The 23,454-nt window shown below is 44.9% G+C and overlaps 1 protein-coding gene across 5 annotated transcripts in view; it reads left to right on the top strand.

Moving 5' to 3' along the window:
- Positions 1-7,675: 7,675 nt before the first annotated feature.
- Positions 7,676-23,454, top strand: part of CCDC88C (coiled-coil and HOOK domain protein 88C) — a 99,873-nt gene continuing 84,094 nt past the window's right edge. For 3 of the 5 annotated variants that reach the window (XM_076345290.1, XM_076345292.1, XM_076345289.1), the window contains exons 1-3: positions 7,677-8,152; positions 8,277-8,377; positions 18,049-18,157. In XM_076345290.1, the coding sequence (XP_076201405.1) occupies positions 8,093-8,152; positions 8,277-8,377; positions 18,049-18,157 (270 nt within the window). In that variant the 5' untranslated portion in view covers positions 7,677-8,092. Of the gene's footprint in view, positions 8,153-8,276; positions 8,378-9,355; positions 9,430-18,048; positions 18,158-23,454 lie in introns of those variants that run through there. The other 2 variants (XM_076345291.1, XM_076345293.1) reach the window with 2 other exon arrangements.

Below are 23,454 nucleotides of genomic sequence, written 5' to 3'. Positions count from 1 at the left end.
TTCAGCGTGCCACAAGCCTCAATGGATTCTTAGAAATCTTGTTCATCTTGCAACTTGCCTTCACGGTGAAGCAATATTACTCAAACTCAGGATTGCTGTTAATTAGATCATTTTAAGGAAAAATAAATTAAATATATGCCTAAATATATGGATCCTCTTAAAGAGATCAATTATTTCAGGAACGAAGATATCAACTTGGAGTACTGCAAGTGTAGTGACAAATTTCCGCAGACTGTGGAAAATGAACTCCTTTTTCTGTACGGGAAGGATCAGCAGGCTACTGGTGATGAATAAAAACTAGCCAAAGAAAGCCAGGTGGTTGCCAGAGTGCCCTTGGGAAGCCTCTTGTAGAGCTCTGAAAAGAGCCAGCTACAGACAGCTGTGATGGCTATTAAAATCCAGAATACCAAAAGACACCCAAGAGAGGGGATGCCACATTCAGCATATTATAACTGAGGGCATAAAACTGCTTACCGGAACAGCAAAGCATCTCACTCCACAAGACCTGAATTTGTAGTTCATTGACATCTTTGGGCGGTCCTTACAGTTACCTGCTCCAAATGTAAAAGCAAGCTTCAGCTTGCCTGTCCTTCTCCAGAGCCATACCTGGCAATCAGAAACTTTGCAAGCTAGATGTGTGATGTTGATAGCTAAACCATTCACATCACCACCTCATCTATTTCTAGCCATTATCCAGACATTTGAAAGGTAGTCTACCATATCACAACGTAGCCCGCCTCTCAATAACTGGTTGGTTGATAGACCTTTCCCACTAAGCATCAAGGCTTCCTCTACTGCAGTAATAATATGCTATGGCTGTTGTAGGGTGCCGCTAATACCGAAATGTGTCTGGCAGCTTGCAGTATCCTACCGGCCTTTGTAGACACTAGCAAAGTACGGCTAGATGGTTGATGTAGGTCAGATATGACAGTGTGTACAGTGTAGTGAATACAATCACTACAACATGTGTCTGATCTTCCTTCTGTGCTTTTTGGACACTGCAGCTACTACTACATCAAATAGTGAGAGAACTGAGTTATGCTGATTGATAATCTGCCTACAGGTCTTGTGTCAGAGTATGAGGACAGGCAGGAGGCGTGTATAACCAAGGAACAGAATGGCTTTTGAACAGTAGCATCACCAAAGTAGAGTCCTTGTGTGCTCTACAGTGAGTTTACAGTCACTACAGCATCTGTGAAACACTGGTGTTACAATGCAAATAACAATTCTCTCAAGCATCTGTAATTGAAAAATAATCTCACTCCTAAGAGAGTGAGCCAAGCCCATGTGATTTAGTCAGTTTCTGTTCACGTTGACCTTCTCTAAATAAGTTTAAACTTTTACATAATTCAACTAGAATCAAAGCCACCTTCTGTGTTTCAGCACATTAAGTCAGTGCACGATACATAAACCACTGATCACCAATTTTTACCATATTCTTGTAAAACAGCTCTCTAACCCCTTCTTTGGGGTTATCACTGTGGACAACCTTAGTTTCGCGCCTTCTGTCACAACCCCTCAAAACTGGAGTCTTTAATTTCATTAGTTCCTCAAATTCTTAAAATTCTTCCCGTGTCTGTCTCTTGCACACAGAAGTGAATTCGGGGTGCTGTTTGAGCAGGTAGCACGGACACAAATTTCCCCATTCCCCACATTGTTCACTGTTCCAAGAAACGGCTGTCCTCTTGGTAGATGTCTGAGGTGGTGGTCCCAGCCCTACTGTCATCTACCTCCCTGCCGAGGCTTTGTTAACTTCTCCTTGGTGTGTTTTCCCTGCATGTGAATTTACACTTTTCTTCAAGTCTAGCCAGCCTAAATACTTTCCAAAGCTGCTTATAAAATCTTTGGCTGTGCTTGCCTGTTATTTTTATCTAGCCCCCAATGTCATCAGTATAGATATTGATACACTCTTGTCTAACTAAAACGCCAAAACAGCAGTCTGAAGAATGAATGATTCCCTAAAGCATTGGATCTTCAAAATCACGTTCTGATTTTATAAGGACATTTGCTAGTGATGATTCATAGGAATCGATACTGATGATTTGAAAGTACTTTCAAATCATCAGTATTAAGTCTTTAACATAATCAAAAGATATTCCATTTGATACATTTTAGTTCTTTCTATACTTCCCTTTTTCCCTTTAGAGTGGCCAGTAGCAGTCCCTAGCGTGGTCCTATTGGTTCTTCTACTCATCTCGTGATTCCCAGTTAATGCTGCTGGTGTATGTAGTTCTTTTACCTCCCACCAAAGAGAGAGAAACTGAGGAACACACATGGCAATCATCTGCCTCAGTTATGTTCTGTGGCTTGATGAGAACCCAAGCTTTTGGATAACATTCCCAAGCCTTTACACAATTACTTGCATCCTTGCCTCTTCAGTAATCACCTTCGCAACAGACCAGGCCCTATCGTGCCTTTAAAATCTACAAGGCACCTTCCCCTCTCTGCTGCTGCTTCAAATGACATCTTTCCCAGTTTGCTGGACACGCAGTTCCCAAATTCCTGTACCTGAGCTCACCACTTTAGATCACCACGACCAGGTGCAGTTCCTAGCACCTCTTTAGCTTATGAGTCTAACTTAAGTGAACTTGTTCTCTTTTCTTTCAGGTTCATGAGCATTCCTCCTCTGCTGTGGCACTCATTGCTTCTCTGAAGGGTTCAAGTCAAGGAGGTTATGCCATTGTTCCTGTGTTTGCCTGGGATGCCAGTACTCCTCCCTTGCTTTCAAGTTCATGCAAAGAGCCCCTTCATTTTCTCCCCGTATCTTTTGCTTAGTATTAACTTCATTGTTTGCCTCGTGTATTTCACTCTGTATTTTCTATGGACTCAGACATTTATGAGATATTCTGCCCAAACTTTCTCTCCTTGTATTTTAGATTCTGTATTATGTTAATCTTGTCAGGAGCCTATGCAGCTGGCTTAAATTTCAGCACTGAATGAACATCCTGCCCTGTATCAAAGGTTAATGCTAGGTTTTCTGGGAGTTTCTCTCTGAATGTTTTCTTTCAGATACCAGCCACAGAGACTCTGTAAATCACCAGCATGCCCCCCCGCATTCAGATTGATCTAAGGCACTTAAGAAAATACTTCTGGGTTTTTGTTTGTGTTTTGGTAGCACTTACAGTTTTGCTTCTTTTTATTTTCATTCAAATTTTTCTAACACAGTTTCTTTACCACCTTTGTCCAAACAAAATGAACAATATTGAAAACAGCATTTCAGAATCAGATATTGTGAGGAGCAAAGCTATCTTCTGGCCACCTTTTTTTTTTTTTTTTTTTTTTTTTTCCTGGCACCCGTTGTTTACAGCTCCAGAGCCTATTTAAAGTAAACTTGCTTCATAGCTGAGAAGTTGGTTGATGAACAGTAGAGTCATATTTACAAGAAAGCTGCTTAATGACAGTCCCAAGCAAAGGAGGAGAAAAAGCCCTTTTCCTGATTACCATGAGTTTAACTCTTGTATTGTAACCTCGTGAATTCTGTTATTCCCATCCCTCAGCAACTTACACTTCAGACAGCAGATGAATGGTGGAGCTTTGTTGATGGTTGTAATCGTTGCTAGGGGACAGTCTGAGGGAGGTGAATCATGCCATTTACAGTCAGCCTAAAGGAACATTTGGAAATGCTTGAGCTTAGAAATTTCCTTCTGTGGTCTGTGTTGCTGAGAGTCGAGTGCTTTGTGGCTATGAAGAGTGCTTTAGAAATACACATGATAACGGAGGCATTAAACATCCTGGTGTCTTTAGTTGCTTGTACCTTTGTATGTGTTTTAAATCGTTGTTCTGGTGCTTCTTACATCTTTGATAATTACGTTTTTAGTTAAAAGCTGACCGTGTGCAAATGGTATGAAAAGAAGGTTGTTGCAAATCACATTAAAATTAAATACTACAAATTTTCATAATTTCTTTACTGTAAGAAGCATGATTTCTAAATGCAATTGCATGTACATGTCTGGATCTGAACTTTCTTGGATATATTCACAGGCATTTATTTTGTCTGCTGTGGGAAGGTGGCAGCTTCAGGTACCACCAGAAATGAGAACTTGACCTGTAGTAGGTATGTGAGGTTTTACAAGCTACGTCTCTGGTAAAACACAGGATGGGTAAATAAAAGTGCTCATACTATAAATACTAAGTCACAGTTTGGAGAGAACATAGAGGAAGCAATACACACCTAGCTGGGGCTGACAGGTATGACACAGAATTACTGAGCAGAAAAAACCCAGCATACTCAGTTTGGGGGTCTAATAGCCAGGGTATGTTTTTTGCACAAGGCAGGCAGTCTGACCTCCTCGAGTCCTGCGCTGTGTACCCGAGATTGGACTTTGCAGGACTCCAGGGCAAGCCTGGTCTTGTTCCTCTTCAGGTCAGCAGGGTTTTTTTTACCAGCACGCAGCAGCTCAAGTGTGGCCAGCTTGAAGTTTGCTGTTCAAGAGAGCAGTTAGATTCGGGGACTTTAAAAGATTCACAGTTAGCATCTCTCAGTGTGCGTCTCAGTCTTTCAGCTCTTTGCACTTCAGCTGGGGGCTGTAGACCCTCGCAGCATTTCGATTCCCTCTTGTCACGCGTGTTGAAGGAGTTTACCGTTATTTTACATACTACATCAGTGGTACCGTTTTTCGAAACAAGAAAAGTGTAATTTTCTAGCGTTGTTTTGCTTTCAGCACCAGGGGTGAGAACGCAGCCGCCCCCCGGGGCCGGAGCATCCCGCTCCCGCCCTCGGCTCCGGCGCCCCGGCCCGGGCGGGACGTGGCACCGGCCGCGACCGGCAGAGGGCGCTCGGCCCCCGCCCGCCGCGGCCAAGGCGGCGGCAGCCCCAGCCGCAGCCGCAAGCCCGCTCCCGTCCTGCGGCTGCGGCTGGGCTACCGAGGGAGGCCAAATACCTCCTGTAACGCGCGCAGTACCCTTGAATAACGTGCGAGCATTTGGCACCTAAAGGCATCCGCAGGAAGATTTCCTGGGTAAGAAGTTTGGCTTTTATAACTGTGCTCCATGATGCGCCCTCCCTTTCAGTCATCTCGCTACTGGCGATGCCTAGACCGGACCATGCAGCTGGTGCTTCATTTCAGGAGTCTGTAGAGGCATACTACAAACGAGTCGCATCCAAGTTGTGAAAAGTAGGAAAGCATTCTTGCACCTGTATTCTGTCTTCTCCAGAGGGGATTATATATTTTTCCAGTATTAAGTTCTTTTTGTTTTGACTCTATCGATTAGCACACCCGTCCTCTGTTTTAAGTACTGCAGTAACGGCTTTAAAATTTTATTTAATGAAATCTGTTCACAAAACAGGAGATCACAAGGCTTCAGGAAGTGTAGCAGTCCATCCCTCTGAAGTGTTGAGAAATTATTAACCATTCTTCTCTTTCTCTCCGCACCTGCGCAGGAGGTGTTATACTCAAAAGCATACCTGTTTCTCCTTCCAATTACAACAGATGGTTTCCTTGCAAACCTTCCTTCTTTTCAGGTTCAGAAACACTTAGACTACGTGACTCACACAATAAAGGGTCAGTTTAACTATTTGTACTCTCCTGGTACATCCTCTCAAGAAACTTGGAGCAAAACAGCTGTACGGGCTTGCAAACAAGTGGCAGTTTACATGGGCCAGGTCCGGCTATAGCAGCCAGGAGTTAACCCATCCTCCCTCGGTCTACAGGTTCGAGGATCAAAAATTAATCACGTACCTTAAATAGCACGTTCACCAGCTAATTTAGGACCGTCCCTGCCTAATAATGGGATCCATCCAAATGCAAATCCGAAGCCTGAGGCTTGGGCTACCCTTGATTTCTTTAACGAGAAGCCAGATGTTTCCCCCGCGGGGCTGATCCAAGGGAGCGCACCGTGAGCACGGGCCGTGCAAACAGGCGCTGCCTTCCCTCAGCCTTGCGGGCAGGGCTGAGGGCGGGAGGGGGAGCCGGGGTTAGCGCAGCACCCTCCGACATGGCGGCAAGTTTCCCTTTCCGCTCCGTTGAAGTCTGCCAGGAGCAAACGCGAAGCCTGACCTCGCTAACGTATCGGTGACCGATGCTACCAAAAAGCGCAGGGTTCTCGATAGGCGCAGGGCTGCCTAAAATAAGGATCTTCGCGAAACAAACAAAGATCAAACCCGATCTTTAGTGGGACAAACAGGCCACTGCAATGAACACCAGCGTCCACCGTTTAGTAATAGATTGCTTACGAACTGCTCAGGTCCCGCAGGCAAAACAACGGGTCTCCCTCCCTCAGCCGATACACAAACGAACATACACCCCCCTCCCTTTCCAAAAGTACTCGCGGAAGATTAAGTGGTTCATAATAAACAGAATTTCAGATACGGTTTGCCTGACTGCGTAAAATCCAAAATATATTTTGCGCGTTTAGTGTACTCAGACAAGAAATAGGCAAAATGCATTAAGAAGCGGCTGATGCAAGGACTGATAAATACCAGAGATAAAAGACTGCATCTGTGAAACATAAAGCAAACCATCAAACGCGAATCCTAGCAAAACCAAACCTCGCTTTGTAACACCATGCCTGTAATTGTTCAACTTCATGACTAAATTGTATTTCCTCAAAATTTGAGACTGGGATAAATAAAGCAGTTATCATCCACGTTACCTGGGATTTTTTTTTTTCCTGACTAAAGACAGAATAAATTCTTCCCCCGCAGGAAAATAATTCACATCTCGGTGGCAAGCCCGTTCAGTTGCAGCTGTCCGTGCTCTGGCAGTACCGCGGGCGGCGGGTTATCAACCGCGCACCCGTTGCGCCTAGGATGCACCAGCCCGGAACAGACGGCGTCCCTCTACAAAGAGCTTACACCTTAAACCTCGGCACCATTAGCCCACGACAAAATCTGTAATGCTATTGCGCTTTCGGAAGGCAGCGAGGAGGAGCGCCATTTGCACCTTGTTGCATTTTATTTCAAACGTGCACGCAGCAGGTTGCGCCTCTCGTTTTTCTCAGTTTTCCTTTTTAGGTTTTTGTGCTGCAAAGCGTTTATGCTGCACGTTTTGAAGCATCCCTAAAAAAGCTGTTCTTGCCTGCTGAAGTACTTTATGGGCAGCTTCATGCTTTTTAAAGCAGAAACTTTAAAACTGCGCGTTAGCGTTCTGCACTTGCGTTGCTCCCCAGCGGAGGAGGGCACCGCGCCTTGCAGGTCCGAGCAACGGGCCCAGGTGGGTGCGCAGGTATAACCGCCCACAGCACGGCCCCAAAGCCGCCCAAGTCGCCGGCTAACCTCGCCGCGGGGCCCCGCACCATCTCGGTTCAAACGGGGGAACGAGGCCGTCCCTACCTCCCGCCTCCGCGGCGCCGCGCCCCACCGGAGCCGGCCGCAGAGGGGCGGCAGACGCCGCCGGCGCCCCTCCCGCACACTTTCGGCCGAGGGACCTCGCTGCCGCGGAGGCGGGACAGGCGGGAGCGGCCGCTCCCGAGGGGCGCAACAGGCAGGCGAAGCGGGGACAGACAGCGCGCGCCGGGGTCACCGCCGGCAGCTCGCCCCAGCTTCGCACCGCAGCCCGCCCCCGCCCCGCGGCCGCCCAGGAGCACCGCCCATTGGCCGGCGCCGGCCTTCTCCGCGCCTCTCATTCGCGGCGGGCCGTGCCCGTCACGGCGCTGCCGCGGCCCGGGTCTAATTGCCGGGGCAAGGGCGCGCCCCACCGCAGGTAGCGTCGCGGCGGCGGCCGGAGCGGGACTGAGGGGCTGCGCTGCGCTGCCCTGTCTCTCGCAGCTGCCTGGAGCTGACCAGTGGGAGCTTCGCGCCTCTGATCCCGGCTTCGGGAGAGTTCGCCGCGGGCGGCCGCCCCCCCTCAGCCCCCTCTCCCGGCGCGGCTCTCTCCTGCCCGGGCAGCCCCTCCCGCCGGCGGGGGCCAGGCGGCTGCGGGGTGAGCTCGGCGGGGGAAGACCGGCCTGTTGCTGCCGGGAGGAGGGACCGCGACGGCGAGCGGCCCCGCGTCTCCCCCGGGGGCGGGGGAGCGATGAGCCGTGCATTGTTTCCCCTGTAGGCAGCGCCCGGCGGGCAGCGGGGCGGCAGGCCATGGGCTCCGCGCCTTTGTCTCCCGAGTGAGCCGGCCCCGCTCCCGCAGCCCCCCGCCGCCGCCAGCCGGGCCCTGGCGACATGGACGTGACCGTCTCCGAGCTCCTGGAGCTCTTTCTGCAGAGCCCCTTGGTGACCTGGGTGAGCGCAGGGGGGGGGCGCGGCGGGGGGGCTGCCGGCGGGGCGGCCTCTGCCCAGCGGGGGCGCGGGGGGCGGCCGGGCCCTCCCGCCATCCCCACAACCCCGCTGTCCTTCCTCCCGGCAGGTGAAAACCTTCGGGGCCCTGGGGAGCGGGGACGAGGACAAGCTCGGCGTCTACATGGACCTGGTGGATGGCGTCGTCCTGAACAGAATCATGCTGCAAATGTGAGTGGGCTCCCGAGGGAGGGCTGGGCGGTAGCCCCGCGCTGAGCGGGGCCGGGCGTGCCCGGGGGGCGGCAGCGCCGAGCACGCCTCGGCTCCTCACCCGCGGGTGGCATCGGGGCTGCTGAAGGAGAGGTCACCTCTTGGAGGGCTGTGTGTCGCTCTGTAGTTAGGCAGCGTCTTCACGGCTTTGATCGGAAAGCTTTCGCAGCGGACAGGCTGGGGGGATCGGGTTGCTATTTGAAATTAACAAAAACAAGGGGAAAAGGCCAAAACCAAACTCATCCAGTTCTATAAAATCTGCTTTAACGTCTTTCTAGGGTTTTTTTGGGGGTATGCGTTGTTTGCTTTTTTTTTTTTTCTTTTTCCTCCCCGAACAGTTACTTTTTCTTAGTAGTTCGCATATGCTTTAGGGGAAGGTATGTGGCAGTACAAATAAGGAAATGAAAGTACTTTATCATATGAAGCTTTACTGGGAAGATTTCATCTAAAGTTCTCTACGTTCTCATGTAAACTTTGACATTAAATACAGAATTTGGCAAAAAGAAAACTTCAGTGATGTATCTTTTGGGCAGCACTGTAAGGATATGTCTCGAGGAAACTTATAAATAGGTTAAAAGAGCAAACACTGAAAATACTGTAACATTGAAGTGAACTGTTGATAGAACGCGTACATTTTTTAACCACATCCTTTCCTGTTGCTGGTCTGCTGCATGCAGATCCTGACTGTTTTCTATCATCTCTGTATTTGCTTTTAAATATGCTGAAATGTGTCCGATAAAGAGTTTGTATGGAGCAGTATTTGACTTTCAGGGGAGGAGACTTTGGAAATCACTCAATTTTGGCACTGCACTCTCTTAAGTGAATGAAATCAGTTGAAGCTCGACCAGTGATTTGCAATGTTAGGCCAAGTCCAAGCACTTACATGAAGAATTCATATTAGAAACTTTAAGTGAAATTCTTGAAAAGTAACTTAAGTCTGACAACCCATGCCTCACCCACTCAAGTTGGCAAGTTTTGTTATCTTCTGGTACCTGGCTGCTCCATCTGAAAAGGTAATCAAATTTTCTTCCGGTTTGATGTTACTAACAGTGAAAATTGTGAACTGGAACTTAGTGAAGCAGGTGAAGGTTCATGATTCGGAACAGAATCCAGATCAGTCAGCCCACTTGGGGATAACAAACTAGTGGTGTGAAATGTTAGCTGGGATGGAAACCTGATGTAAAGAGAAGACGTAATTTCCAGCATTTCTCAAGGAGTAATTACACTTTAAAAAGAGAACTTTCTGGAAATTAGAGCCTTGAGTATGAGTGTTCAGATCTGGACTTGTAGTTTTCCAAGATGTGGGAAATTGGATTAATTGGATTTTAATTTATGACCATTGTGTTTGGCACGGAGATGACAACCAAACTGTCAAGGAACAGCAGCAGTTGAGTCTGCTGCAGGTTTAACTAACTGCACTATCACTGTTACCTAATATGTGAAAGAATCTTACTATTTCAAAACAAGAAAAATTAATACTTAGTTGCTCTTGATTTTTTTTTTTTATTAAATAGGCTGAAGTTACGTGGCTTTTGAATGACTGTGGCATTCTTATGAGGGATGTATTTTAGAAGTGCTTTATCAGGTGGTGTATGCAAACTTAAATATTTTGTAGTGGGCCATTGAAATATGTCTGAGGAGACATAAAATTGTTAAAGTCTGTGGAGCAACTTAACAATGCTCTGGGGACAAGAAGTGAATGATAAGATCTCATTGAAATAAGGAAGATAAGCATATAGGCTGACTAAATGCAGTGACACTAGTTGGCATTTTGTCGGATATCATGCGTTTGTGACAAATGCCCTGGCATGTTTACTTGCCTTAAGTAGTCAGGAAAATAAGTTTGTTTTTTCCAAAAAACACCTCTGCCAGCAGTGTTGCAGAAAATGTAAGTGGGGAAAGCACAAGCAGCGTGGAGTAGGAAACTGTTCCATTATACACAATCAGGGCTTTTCCCCCCCCCCCCCCTTTTTAGGCAGCTTTGGCAGTGCTTCTAATGGTGTCTAAGGAGCTTGAAACCAAGAGCTTTCTACCGAGAGCCTGAGACCGTTTAACTTAGGAAGGATCGCGATTGTATTTATGTATCCCAACCCAGCAAGGCGGAGGGGTGCTAACTATGACCTTCACTTTTTCCTGACTTAACCTTTAGAAATTGCAGTGCAATTACTGCTTGCCTTGCAAGGCGTGTTTCTGCCCCACAAAGCTTTCAGAATAGAAAAATAAAAGTGTGTTTTAAAATGCTTGCTCATCAGGTTTTCAAGTCCTGGTCCCTGAAAATGACTTTCAGTGCTTGGCTTGAGACTTCTTCCTGCTGAAATTGTATTAATGAGGGCCTTTGATAAATCTGTTAGAATTTGATACACCATGTCGTGACAGTGTTGATTGCCTGAAAGCACAGATGCATGCATGCACACGCATGCAGAGAGCAGGGGGTAGCAGAGTGAAAGAGCTGGGCTCCTGATGTGGATAGCTGTTTCCTCACTTGTGTGTTATTTCGCTTTTAGTTTTTTAGGTTAGATATTCTGCTTGCCTGATAACACAAATAACACAGGCACATGAGTTTGCATCTAAACACCAGGTGTGATGCAGTACTTTGCTGCAGATCAACAGGTTTCTTTCGGTGAAGATTTCAAAAGCTAAATTCTTGGGAATTTCATAATTAAAAATAAAACATTTTTGTCCTGCAGCTAAGCAGATTTTAAGTTTAATCCATGGCCAGAAAGACAGGTGGATCTGTGAAGAAATCCAGATATACCTGTTGAGTGGAGATTGCTGAGTGAAAGTAAGGCTTTAGCTGTTTGAGGTGTGAGTGGGCTGTATGAGTTCAGCCAGCCTCTAGTTTCTGTTGTAATAGATTGGATTTTGCCCAGATGCTGTCTGGCAACTTAGAGTGGGTGGAGAAGATCCCAACCGCTTGATGTTGTGGTGTCAAAGTTTTTTAGGTGGTGGGTTCATATCAGCAAGGCAGCTGTATCACCAGAGAGATACATGTCATCTGTCGCTTTTCCTGCCTGCCAGGTCCCTGCTGGCTGTGTGACAGGAGGTGAAAATAGGGCTGTGCCTTTGCTCCATCCTGTTCAGAAATTAACTGCCCCCAGGAATGCTAGCCCTGAATAAAATGTAGTTTGCTCGGGCACACCAAATGTAGCCATGGCGCAAGGGCGGGGGAAGGGAACCTGGCCTGGGCTTAGGCAGATTCTGGCCACAATGTGGTCAGTAGGTCACCAGCTGTTGGGCTTTGCTGGTGATCCCCTTGCTTACTGGTGATCCCTAACAAAGCAAGACCCTTTTTAAAAGAGAGTTAGGGATTGCTTAGTTCTCAGTAATGGTGCCTAGCTGCTTAACGAGTTAAATCTATTAGGAAGAGACAGACAGCAGCGTTTGGTTTCCCCAGTTATATTTTAAAACAAGACAAATGTTTTTTCAAGTAATTTTGCTGTAAATGAGTGGTTTCCTTTTCCTGTGTTCTGTCCAAGTGTATACCCCAACCTGATCGTGCATGAAGGACACATTGGTTTTTGCAGACTTGCAGTACTGGCTGAATACTCTGCATACAAAAGAGTTTGTTAATATTCAAAGTGGAACTGCCGTGTCCTGAGCTTCTGTGCTTCTGGTGGATTTATGTATATCAGGTTAATGAGCTTCTCTGCAGGCAAATTTTAAAGAACTTTTTTCAGATGGTTGTGTGTCACTTCCTGGTATGAAACTAGCACGTGGTGACGCTGCATAGACTGCCTTCAGTCTTACAGTTGCAGCTGTGCATAATACCTACAAGCATAAGCAAATATTTGCCCTGTTTAACTTCTTATAGAAAGTTCTATTTGGGAAATGGTGTGGGGGTTTACACATGCAGGCACATGGGCACATAAGTGTTTTCATATTGACTTGTTTTAATTCTTCTAATTCATGGTAGACTCTGCTTTTCTTTTAAAACATTTAGCAAACGGGAATGTGTATTAGGAATACAGCTGATAAAACTACTTGTATTAAAACTGCATAATAAAAATGCACAATAATAGTTTTTTCCATTTCAATTTCAGCAGTCATGGTTTGTGGTACTGTCAATCTGTCGTCTTTAATTTAGACCATGTGACAGGAACAGCCACGTTGTGAGTGCCCGTTTCTTGTGGTTTGTAGCAAATGGCATGAATACCAGAAGGTTAAAGATATGCATCCGTTTAAATTTAAAATCTCATTTAGAGGTGCATTTTTCTACCATTTTCCAGGCAATTTAGAAACCCTGCCAGCCTTAGTGGTGTTATGCCACTTGATAGAGGAAGAAGTTGGATGATAGGAGAGTTAGACTGGCCTAAAAGTGGTGTATTTTCAGTTAGCAAGTTACCTGCAGAGTAAAGTGCTGTGGGATGCTGGGCACGCCGGGCACAGTTGGTTCTTTCTGGCATCTCATAACCCTTGGGCCTGGCTTGTGGGCTTCCCCCTTACTCAGCAAAATTACTTGTCAGAAATTGCTAGAATGGGATTGTAATTTTGAATTTTAAAAATGAATTTTTTTTTTTTTTGTTACTTTTACTTTATTAATTGGTAGCTTAAGGGATTGCATCTTCAAGCACTTGTGCTGCCGGCCCTGTGCCTGCCTGCTGAACTCGTCTCTCAGCCTCTGTCTCCTGGCCCTTCCTTTCCTCTGTGCACCTGTACAAGTCATGAAGGTGTGAAAACTGGAGGACTTCTTTAAAATGTTTGGGTATACAGTGAGGTTTGAGACTTTCCTTCTGTTTATTTGGCTTGTGTGTTTTTTACTGGTTTGTGGAGTACCTCCCTTAGTCACGCCTCAGTCTTATTTAGATAACTTTTTTGATCTTGAGGAGTAGGTGGTTTTTAAAAAAGAGAATTGTAGTTTCCATTATATTAGTGTGAAAGGGAAAGACCAAGCATCAAAGGACTGAAAAAGTATCTCATTGAGGTTGTGTTCAGGGATTTTTCAGATACATTCAGGCAGGAATTTGTTTGGGTTACCTGGTTAGTGTTGCAAAAAAATCTCTCTTTAATTTTCAATATGATCCTTGGAAAGAGTTTCTTTCGGTAAAATTCTTCATAAATAAGTTTCACCAACCAAACAGGTGCTATAATGTGCAGAGTGTGGTACCAACATCTCTGTTTTCTTCAGGGTAGAAATGTCTTTAAACACAGAATTTGCCTCTTAAGGTGTAATTTTACTCAGGTGCTCTTTTTCCTTGAGGACTCTGCTTTTCCCTGCTGTAGATCAGGCTGTTTGGGTTGTAGTGTTTTGAGTACCTAGATCTCTCTAGGTTTTTAGCCTTTTTCTTTCACTTCTGTTGAGATCGGTAAGCTGTGGGTTTTCTGGCAGCTCGCTCCTCCCCTGGGCGCAGGTAACCTCAGGCCTGCTCAGTCTCGGGGTATTGCCCCGTTCCCCTGCGGTGAGGCCTGCCCGCCTCTGGGCTGCTCTCTACTCCCCTTTGGGGAGGAGGCAGCAGGTGGGTCTGGGTCTGCTCCCGCAGCAGGAGGCCCGTTTGCTGCCTCTCCTGGCTCCTCTGGCTCTCCCCTTCTGCGTCCCCCGAGATGTCTCAGGAGCTGGGTGAGTGACATGGAGGAGGCAGCAGCAGCAGGAGGAATCCAGCTGACCTCCTCACATAAGCTGACGCAGTTATTCTAGGCAGGAGGTGTGATGCAGAAAATGTTTGAAAATTGCAACAAATGTATTCTTTCTGAATAAATGCATGCCTCAAACCGTTGATTCTTACAAACATTCATCTCTGTCTTCTGACCTAACAAGCATGTTTTGCCAGTTCAATTAGATAAAACTGAGCTTACCTGGTAAATGGAAAAGAATAAATCTGTCTTTTTTTTTTTTTGGGGGGGGGGGGGAACTTCCCACTGCCTCCAAGAGCAACTTTCTGTGCCTCTTCCAAGTTCTTGGCTGTGGAGCTAGGACAGCTGTAGTCAGTATTCAAGCTTTTCTGACCCAGGATTAAGAAAAAATATGGTAACAAATGAAGAAGAAATGGGATACTGCTTGTTGAGAAGGAATTGTTTAGTTTTCCCTGTGGAGACTGTAAGCCCTGTCATAGTTCAAAGTGTAGGCCGTGCTGGCCCTTCACATCTTGTGCAAAGGGTCCTCTCTGAAGTGAGCTGAGGTGCTGGATGAAGTTGGTTACACAACATATTCAGAAACCCAAACCGTCATTTTCGCGAGCTACATTCTGTTTTCAGAAAAGCTTTTAACTTCCTTGTCTGTGAGGAGGAGGAGGCAGGACTGCCAGAGTGGCACTGTGTGCTGTGGCTTGGCTCTGGGTTAAGAGGACCCTGAGGTTGGTGGCATTAAGGGCTCTCGGGGCAACCAATTACACTTAATGAAAATGATAGGATAAAAGCTCCAGAACTGCTTCTGAGGGCCTGGTCCTGCCAATGCTATGTTCTTGTAACAGATGACTAGCTCCACTGTGCCAAAAGACAAGCAGGTCTTGTGTTGGAAGGAGTTGTTGTTCTGTGTCTTACACACTTTTGAAAACCTCATCCAAGTCCTGTGGTTACACTGCCTACAGCTGTTGAAGAAATTGCCTCTCCTTTGCTGTGGCCGGTGGGCGCATCTTGTGGATTTTTGCTCCGTTTTGTATGTTTTTGGGAAGGGTCGTGGAGCTCTGCTATACAGTCAAAGCTTTCTCTTCCTGGCCGTAGACCTGGGTCACTGCCAGACAGTGGCATGGCAGCGTGCTGCCTACATGAACTTTCGCATAGAATCGAGACCTGTAGGCCAACCCTTCTGTTTGGCCAGCTTCTCTTTACTGTACGTTTCTTCCCTTTAAGCTTCCTGGTTTGTTGTTGTGACCTTGCCTAAAAAGGCTAAGCATCCAGCTTCCTTCAGGATCTGTGTCAGCATCTGCTCAGAGAGTACTGAAGGCAAGGTACTCTCCAAGTTCAAGCCCAGGTGCCACTTATGCTTCTCCAACTTGCTGTGTTGCTGAAGACCCATACTGTCAAACTGTGTATGGGTATGGCTTCTGCACTCCCATTCCTGAGCATCAGTAAAATGCAATACTTATGGGAAGGGCTACAGATGTCATCTATCTGGACCTCTGTAAGGCCTTTGACACGGTCCCCCACAACATCCTTCTCTCTAAACTGGAGAGGTATGGATTTGATGGGTGGACTGTCCGGTGGGTGAGGAATTGGTTGGATGGTCACATCCAGAGGGTAGTGGTCAATGGCTCAATGTCCAGATGGAGACTGGTGATGAGTGGCGTCCCACAGGGGTCCATACTGTGACAAGTACTGTTTAGTATCTTCATCACTGACATAGACAGTGGGATCAAGCGCACCCTCAGCAAGTTTGCGGACGACACCAAGCTGAGTGGTGCAGTTGACAGGCCAGAGGGATGGGATGCCATCCAGAGGGACCTGGACAAGCTGGAGAAGTGGGCCCGTGTGAACCTCATGAGGTTTAACAAGGCCAAGTGCAAGGTCCTGCCCCTGGGTCAGGGCAACCCCTGGTATCAATACAGGCTGGGGGATGAAGGGATTGAGAGCAGCCTTGCCGAGAAGGACTTGGGGCTACTGGGGGATGAAAAGCTGGACAGGAGCCAGCAATGTGCGCTCGCAGCCCAGAAGGCCAATCATATCCTGGGCTGCATCAAAAGCAGCGTGGCCAGCAGGTCGAGGGAGGGGATTCTGCCCCTCTACTCTGCTCTGGTGAGACCCCACCTGGAGAACTGCATCCAGCTCTGGAGCCCTCAGCATAAGAAAGACACGGACCTGTTGGAGTGGGTCCAGAAGAGGGCCACGAAAATGGTCAGGGGGATGGAACACCTCTGCTATGAAGAAAGGCTGAGGGAGTTGGGGTTGTTGAGCCTGGAGAAGAGAAGGCTTTGGGGAGACCTTCTTGCAGCCTATCAGTCCTTAAAGGGGGCTTCTAAAAAAGATGGTGGCAAACTTTTTAGCAGGGCCTGTTGCGACAGGACAAGGAGGAATGGCTTTAAATGAAAGGGGGGTAGATTTAGACTAGATATAAGGAAGAAATTTTTTACGCTAAGGGTGGTGAAGCACTGGAACAGGTTGCCCAGAGAGGTGGTGGATGCCCCATCCCTGGAAACATTCAAGGACAGGTTGGACGGGGCTGTGAGCAACCTGATCTAGTTGAAGATGTCCCTGCCCATGGCGGGGGGGTTGGACTAGATGAGCTTTAGAGGTCCCTTCCAACCCAAACTATTCTATGATTACTGATTTTACTTTAAAAGCTTGTTACAGTTGCCTCTTTGTTCTTTTTTTTTTAATAATTTATTACAGTGCCAATCAGTATACAAAATCCTTTGCTGCTGTAAAGGCTGTGTAGGGTCTTGCTAGTTTATGTCAGTTTTGGTCATCTGTACTTCAGGTTGTTTGAACCCTGATACATAAATACTGTGTCTGACATTATCTGCTGCCAAGGCAGTTTTCTCTCATCTCTGGAATATCTATGTATTCTGTCATATTTATACACATAGCACTGCTTTCACTAGAGAGGTGCTTTGGGATGGTTGTGCATTTCAAAAAAATATAAAAAGAAAGAAAAAGCTCTTTGACATACTTATGTAAACTTTGGCAGATATATTTTAAAAATAAATATTGGATCAGTTCCTCTTTTATTTCCTTGTAAATGCCTGAGTTCGATATTTGACCCTGGAAGAACTGTGAATGGCTTAATTAACAGCCAAAGCAGAGCTCTGGGAGGCAGGTGTTTGGATTGTGCAGGAGTTTGCTGATAAGAGTCTTTATTAGAGGGGAAGTGCAAGGCTTTGATCTATGCTATTGGCAGATGAAGGTTTTCAGGTTTCTTTTTTGCAACATGTTAGGGTGTACACAGAGAATCTGAAGGTGCACATTCATATTAAATAATTTGCAGCTTTTTTCCTGTGTTTTATTTTTTATTTCAGAAATGAAGTTGCTTCAGGTACAATTTTGATTTACTTCCTTTAAAATGAAACAAAAACTCCAGGCTTCTTTCCCTAAAGTCTTTCCACCAGCTTTTTTCCTGTGTTGTTTATATCCCTATCTATGTTCGTATTTTGTTCATATCTTGAAGCCCGGTAGAATTAGAGCCTAGTAGAGCTGTTTTTTGTGACACAGTGGGTGTATGAGAAGGATCTAGTTAGATGCTATGGGTATAATAAAAGTGCAGTGCTCCTTTTTGCCTTCACTTCAGTGTATAATACATCTGGGTTTTGAAGTTTGCACAGTGATCGTTGATCAAGTGTTAACACCCTCCTCTTGTCATAAAACTCCAAAGCCAAGGAAGGCATGGTAGTCTTTCCTAGGCTTCCCTTTATTTGAATAAGATAAACCCCGTATTATCAGGAACTGCTTTGATCTAGTGTGCACAAACTAAATATGCTCTTTGCTTTGGGGAAATATAAATAAGGAGGGAAGCTGCCCTGAATTGCTATGTGGGTTAACCTAAAGTAGGTTACTTTGGTGTGCAGGAAGATTTCCAAGTCATACATAGGTGCAAAGGTAATGAGCTTACTCTATCATGAATTAATGTATATGTATCCTGTATAATTATGTCAGCGCATATAATGGGCAAATTTTTAAGGGTTTTCCTAATGGTGCATTATTGAGATGCTAATGCTTAGCACCGAGTAAACTAGTAATACTTTATTTTCTTTTTCCTCTTTTAACAGAGATCCTCGACCAACCAACCAACGTGTCAACAAGCACGTAAATAATGACGCCTATCTTCGGGTTCAAAACCTGACCATCTTAGTCAGAAACATTAAGACTTACTATCAGGTGAGACTTCTGCTCTCTGCTCACTGATCTGTGGTGATTGCTATAATGTTTCAGCTAGTGCAGGGGCCGGTGGCTCAAAAAGAAGCTTGCTACAGGAAATGGAGAGGAAATCGTATTTGTGTAAAAGTACTTTCAGCCATGCTTTCCTTATGAAATGACAATATGGCTATCTTCTCTGTCCCTCATGGCCAGAGGCTGCTTCCCCGCCCCCCTCTTTTTTAAAGAAGACAGTGTGCTCAAAGGCTGTGATAGCACTTGGAGATACATAGGGTAAAAAGGCTCTTTTGTGGTGGGGTTGTGGGGTATGTACGTGAAGGGGTTTGCTGAAATTGGAATAATGTTTCTGGGTATAAAACTTGTTTAAAACAAGTAACCTTCTCTTAAAGCGGCTGCCAGCAAATAAATCATTATGAAGAAATGTCTTTAATGCTAGAATATAAACCTCAAATTGATATACTATTAATTAGGGAAAAATAAATTTGTGCTTATCTTGAAGGTAGACTTCTTACGCTGTGTACCTGTTTTTAGGTGTTAAAGCAGTTGTTTGTTCTGAACTCCTTCTCTAAGAGACTTAAGTGCAGGACTGACTGCAAATTCTCACAAATAGTGCACTACTTAGGCGACATCCTTGAACTGTCAGTGTTCCTCCGCTGTAATAGCGCTCCCCTAAAACCAGGGTGGTGACAGCTGAGCGCTTTTGCAGGCTTAGATACATGTTGGATGCGGCTGAAAAGCCATAGGAGTGAATTCAGTTACTCTAAATAGAATTTCTGTATACACACTGTTGTGTATATTTAGACTCCTTAGTGAGAGGGGTAACTGTTCTACTGTTTCCTTTTACACATCTTTTGCCAGATTTGAATGCTGTGCAGTATAAACCAGGCTGAAACCACTGAGGACTCTTAAAATGCTCCTGTGCATATGTGTCTCAATCATATAATGGACAAAACAACTAAACTGTAGGAGTTGATGTCAGTGTGCCCATCCTGGACACTTCATCTTTTCTGTACATACAGAAGAGACTGTGTATTGGCTTTGTCTTCAAAATACAGAAGAGATGTAATGCTTAACTACAGTAGTGCCTTTTGATGCCATTCTCTTCCAGAGCTTGCCCACTGCTATTCCATGTTGTTGCCACTACTCTGCTTCTGGACTTGCTTAGGGAAGCCTAAAAGAGAGAGGGACTTGTGAAAAAGTCAGATGGGGTGGATGACTCATCTGTGCAAGTTCCGGCAGCCTGCTAGAAAAATGAAGTGTGTAACTCAGGTTTGAGATGAAGTAGGAGAGTATCATGTATTTCTGAAGGCAGCTGACCTGTGTCTCGATTCTTGAGAACTGGAGATGCTGATGCAATGTGATGTCATTCCTGAGACTTGTGATTTCTAAGGGGAAATTCCATTTGGTCATAACTAGAGGCTGAAGGATTTTTTTTGTTTCTGTTACCCACTGAACAGTGTAAATGTATATGGAGTCTACAAGCAAAAAGGACCATGTTTAAGGACAGGCACAGGACTAGTCTTTCTCCCTCTCTCCTCACTCCCACAAGACTTACAGTCTGAGAGTCTGGTCCTTCAGGTGTTGAAACTCTAAAGCTTTTTATTCATGTGAGTTCTTCATCTCAGAGGTGATAATCTGACCTCTTTTAAGAGTACCTGAAGAGAGATCAGAGTCAGGAAGAAAGAAAAGTGATTCAGAATCATGTGATGTGTTGCTTGGTGTCTTGTTCACCTAGCTGTTGAGCTGTGTAATCATAATCCAATAAAGCTAGCAACAACTACAATGGGTTAAGGTGCAGAGTTTTCAATGGGAAACAGTAGTTGAGGCTTGCAGTAGCAGGCATAACAGTGACGTTCCTGTTGTAGTCCAGAAATTAAGTACTATGAACCTTGCTGCCTGAAGACTATATATACTGTATGTAAACAAAGCAGTTGTGAGAGCTGATCATTCTTTGCATTTGGTCCTGAAAATGTGTAATTACAACAAAGCTTAAAATAAAATTAACTTTTTTTTTGTGATGATAACATTATATAAGAAACTTATTTGTCCTTCTCACAATCTTCAGGGCAAATCCAAGGTCTCAATGCTAATCTGAGATTCCCTTTCATGTAGTGGTGTGCAGCCTTCAACTCTCCATAGTCTGGGAGGAGTTAATGCCATCTATGCTGTACCTGAACTCTGTGTGTGATTGATGCTGAGTATAATGTTGCATCTCTACTAATGTCTTTGTTAGATATTTGGAGGGTTTCTTGTGTTTTAGGATCTGATATAAGTAGCTTTTACTAGTTTTTTTAACATGCAACCAAATGGATGCTTTGGAATATATTAAATATTGTTAGGGCTCTTCTCTCCTGAACGTTAGAGATTATCTTTTTTTAAATAGGTTGAAGTTGTGGGCATTGTTTGATGAAGTAGTATTAATACATTAGCTTAGGTTAAAATGAGGGTAGTGTCTCACTGACTGAAAACATGCAATCAAATTCGGTTGCAGACTGGAAGTGGAGGGGGAAGTTCCTGACAAACAATAGGAACACAAATTTGCTGCTTCCTCAAGAGAAAAAAAAGCTCTAAAAATACAGTGTCGGCCTTAACATTTTACATTCCCTTTCACTTAATGGACTCAAGTCAAGTTTATGGCTTAGTTACTGAATTTGGTAGACCAGGTCATGCAAAGAATGAGGAAAATGCCACCTCATGCGTTATTGAAGGACATTGGTAGGTATGAAAGTAATACTTGCCCCTCTCTGCACTGGGCAGGAAGCGATCAAGAGTGATGTGGATTCATGGTACTGTAAACTGTATCTGAGGAAGGTGACGTAAGTGGCTACTAAAATTAACTCTGATATTCAGAAGCTAGTTGACACTTCAGATCATATAATCGTCTAATATATCTGCATCTAATATCAGATTTCTCATATATTTGTATAGCTAATCTCTTTGTTAAAGCAAAATTCTCATTAATACAGATCATATTACTTCAGAAAACAAGGACAGGTCTAATCCAGAAGTGTGAATCTGGGTATTCTCCACAGTGTTGGGGCTTTCCTGATCTCTTAGACTGAGGGTCTGTGCTGGGAATGGCTATGAACAAACCAGGTTGTTGGTGGCATTTGGCTTTGATTTGAGCCATAAAGATCAGTTCCTATCTGTGCTTCAGCAGGCATAACTTGGGAGGGGTAAATGCAATGGAAAGCCTTTTTCCAGTTCAAATAACATCTCATTTTTAGAAGTTTGCTAACTGAATTTGTTCATTAACAACTTTCTGAAGGGCTACCTTCTCACAACATTCAGCTGCATAAAACTGGATTGCTGATGGCTACTAGGAAAAACATTGTGTCAAGACTCTTAAAATGGAGGTTTTGGTGTATTTTTTTTTTTAATTGGGCAAATAATATTTGTTACTGGTGGTAGCAGGCAACATCTCTGCATTTCCCACTCTAAGCAGTTGCACCTTTGCAGGTCTGTTATTGGCTTGAGAGGCCCCTCTTTTGAAATCAAGCAAATGACTCATTTTGCTGTGGGATTTCATGAGCATTCAAGAGAATCTGTCATTAACTGCATTTAATAACTGTTACAGCACTGGTTCACTGGAGAAACGGCTGGTCATAAAACTTCTGGAATTGGTGCCATATCTTGAAAAAGGGCTGAGCATGGCAGAATGTGTTCATTGCTCATAGTGTAAGTTTTATGTGTCTCTTCTTGCTCTGACTGAATTCAGACACTTGGCTGTCTTTAAACTGGAATTCAAAATGGTTTTTTAGGGAATAGTTTAGTACAGAGAATTACAGGTTACTGTCTGTAACTGCAGTGAGGATGTTGATTAAAGGGGTCAATAGAGAACTGAGTGTATTAGAGAAGAGATGCTCATCTGCTTCTCACTGGTGCAGGTGTTGTGCATCCTGGTCAAAGAGTGAAGTCTTTACCCCATACTACAGCTAACCAGTGTATATGGAACAAATTGGCCTCCAGCTGTTGTCTGCTGCCTTGTGTTGTTAACATGGTTGGCAATGTTGGTCTTTAAGCTGACACTGGCTAGCCCAGTGCAACACAGATTAAATTATCTTGCTATTCCTGAGCTCTGCCTTCACTTTGAAATGCTTCTATTGTGAGCTCCCCTAAGGCTTATCTACTGGTCTAATTAAATTGGCCTGAATATAGTTCAGGTGTAAGTACTGCAAGACTGAGTGATGTTCGGCTTCACTGAAATAAGTACTCTTGACCCTTGTTGACAGTGAGTTGTTATGGCCTTAATTCCCCCAGGCCTTGTGCTTCTTTTCCAAATGGTGATTAATCCCAGCTGTGGCAACTGTCTTCATAGTGGTGTGGCACTGTTCCTGTTTCTGGCGGAGTTTGTTGGCAATGTTTAAAAAAACCAAAACCAAAAACAACATCCCCCCCCAAAGGAACAAAAACCTCCTTAAGCTGCAACAACCTGTGCAAGAGCTATTATTGTTGCTGGTTCTCTTGCTTCTGATGATGCAAGAGGAAAGCTAGAAAATCTGAGGGGTGTTGGCCTATCCCTTTGCTGTGCTGTAGGGAATATTTAAATCCTGTAAGTGCTGGTACTTGAAGTGTCCATGTAAGAGCAGCTGCCCTGATGTCTGCAACTCTTGGAGAACGTGCTCGGACCTATAGAGTTTTGGAAGAGGCCTAAGGCAGGCTGGCAGGGGAAGCTTGAAGTGGCTTTGCTGTCCTTCCTCTGCTCATGTGTCAACCCTTGGGTTTAGGGTTTTTCTAAGGAACTAAAAATCACTTTGATACCAGTTTATAAAAAACCTAAATTTATGAAAGGATCTGTTTTGATGTCAGCTAGTTTCCTAACCTTCAAAAATGCCAGTAATCACTCCAGCAGTCAATACTGCACTCTCAAGAAAAAATTCCTACCGTTTACATTAAAAACTTGAGATTGATAGAGAGAAGAAAAAAAGCTTGTGATCATCCCTTGGCTAGTCCCTGCATGGTTATTATGGCCACATCTGGAGTATGTGGATGAGAAATGCTGTTGGAAGAAATGCTGCAATGTGGTCATGGCTGTATTTTTGCTGCCTGTATTTCCTGCAGTTGTGGCCACTAAATACCTAGCAGATTGCTTCATGCTTCTAAATAGGTTGGAAATATCTCTTCATTTAAAAAAAAAAAAAAACCAACATACTGAGAGACAGTTCTGAAACCAGTTGTGACTGTGTGGCTCCTGCAGCTTCAATAAGAAACTCATAACCCTTAGCATTTACATTGAAGTGGGGGTATGGGGGAGTAAAGATGAAACCATTCACTGAATTTTTAGAGACTATATCACCGCA

Source organism: Aptenodytes patagonicus, chromosome 7 (genome assembly GCF_965638725.1).
Source record: "Aptenodytes patagonicus chromosome 7, bAptPat1.pri.cur, whole genome shotgun sequence".
Lineage (NCBI taxonomy): Eukaryota > Metazoa > Chordata > Aves > Sphenisciformes > Spheniscidae > Aptenodytes > Aptenodytes patagonicus.
The sequence above is the reverse complement of the archived record's forward strand: the minus strand, read 5'-3'. Positions and strand labels throughout refer to the sequence as shown.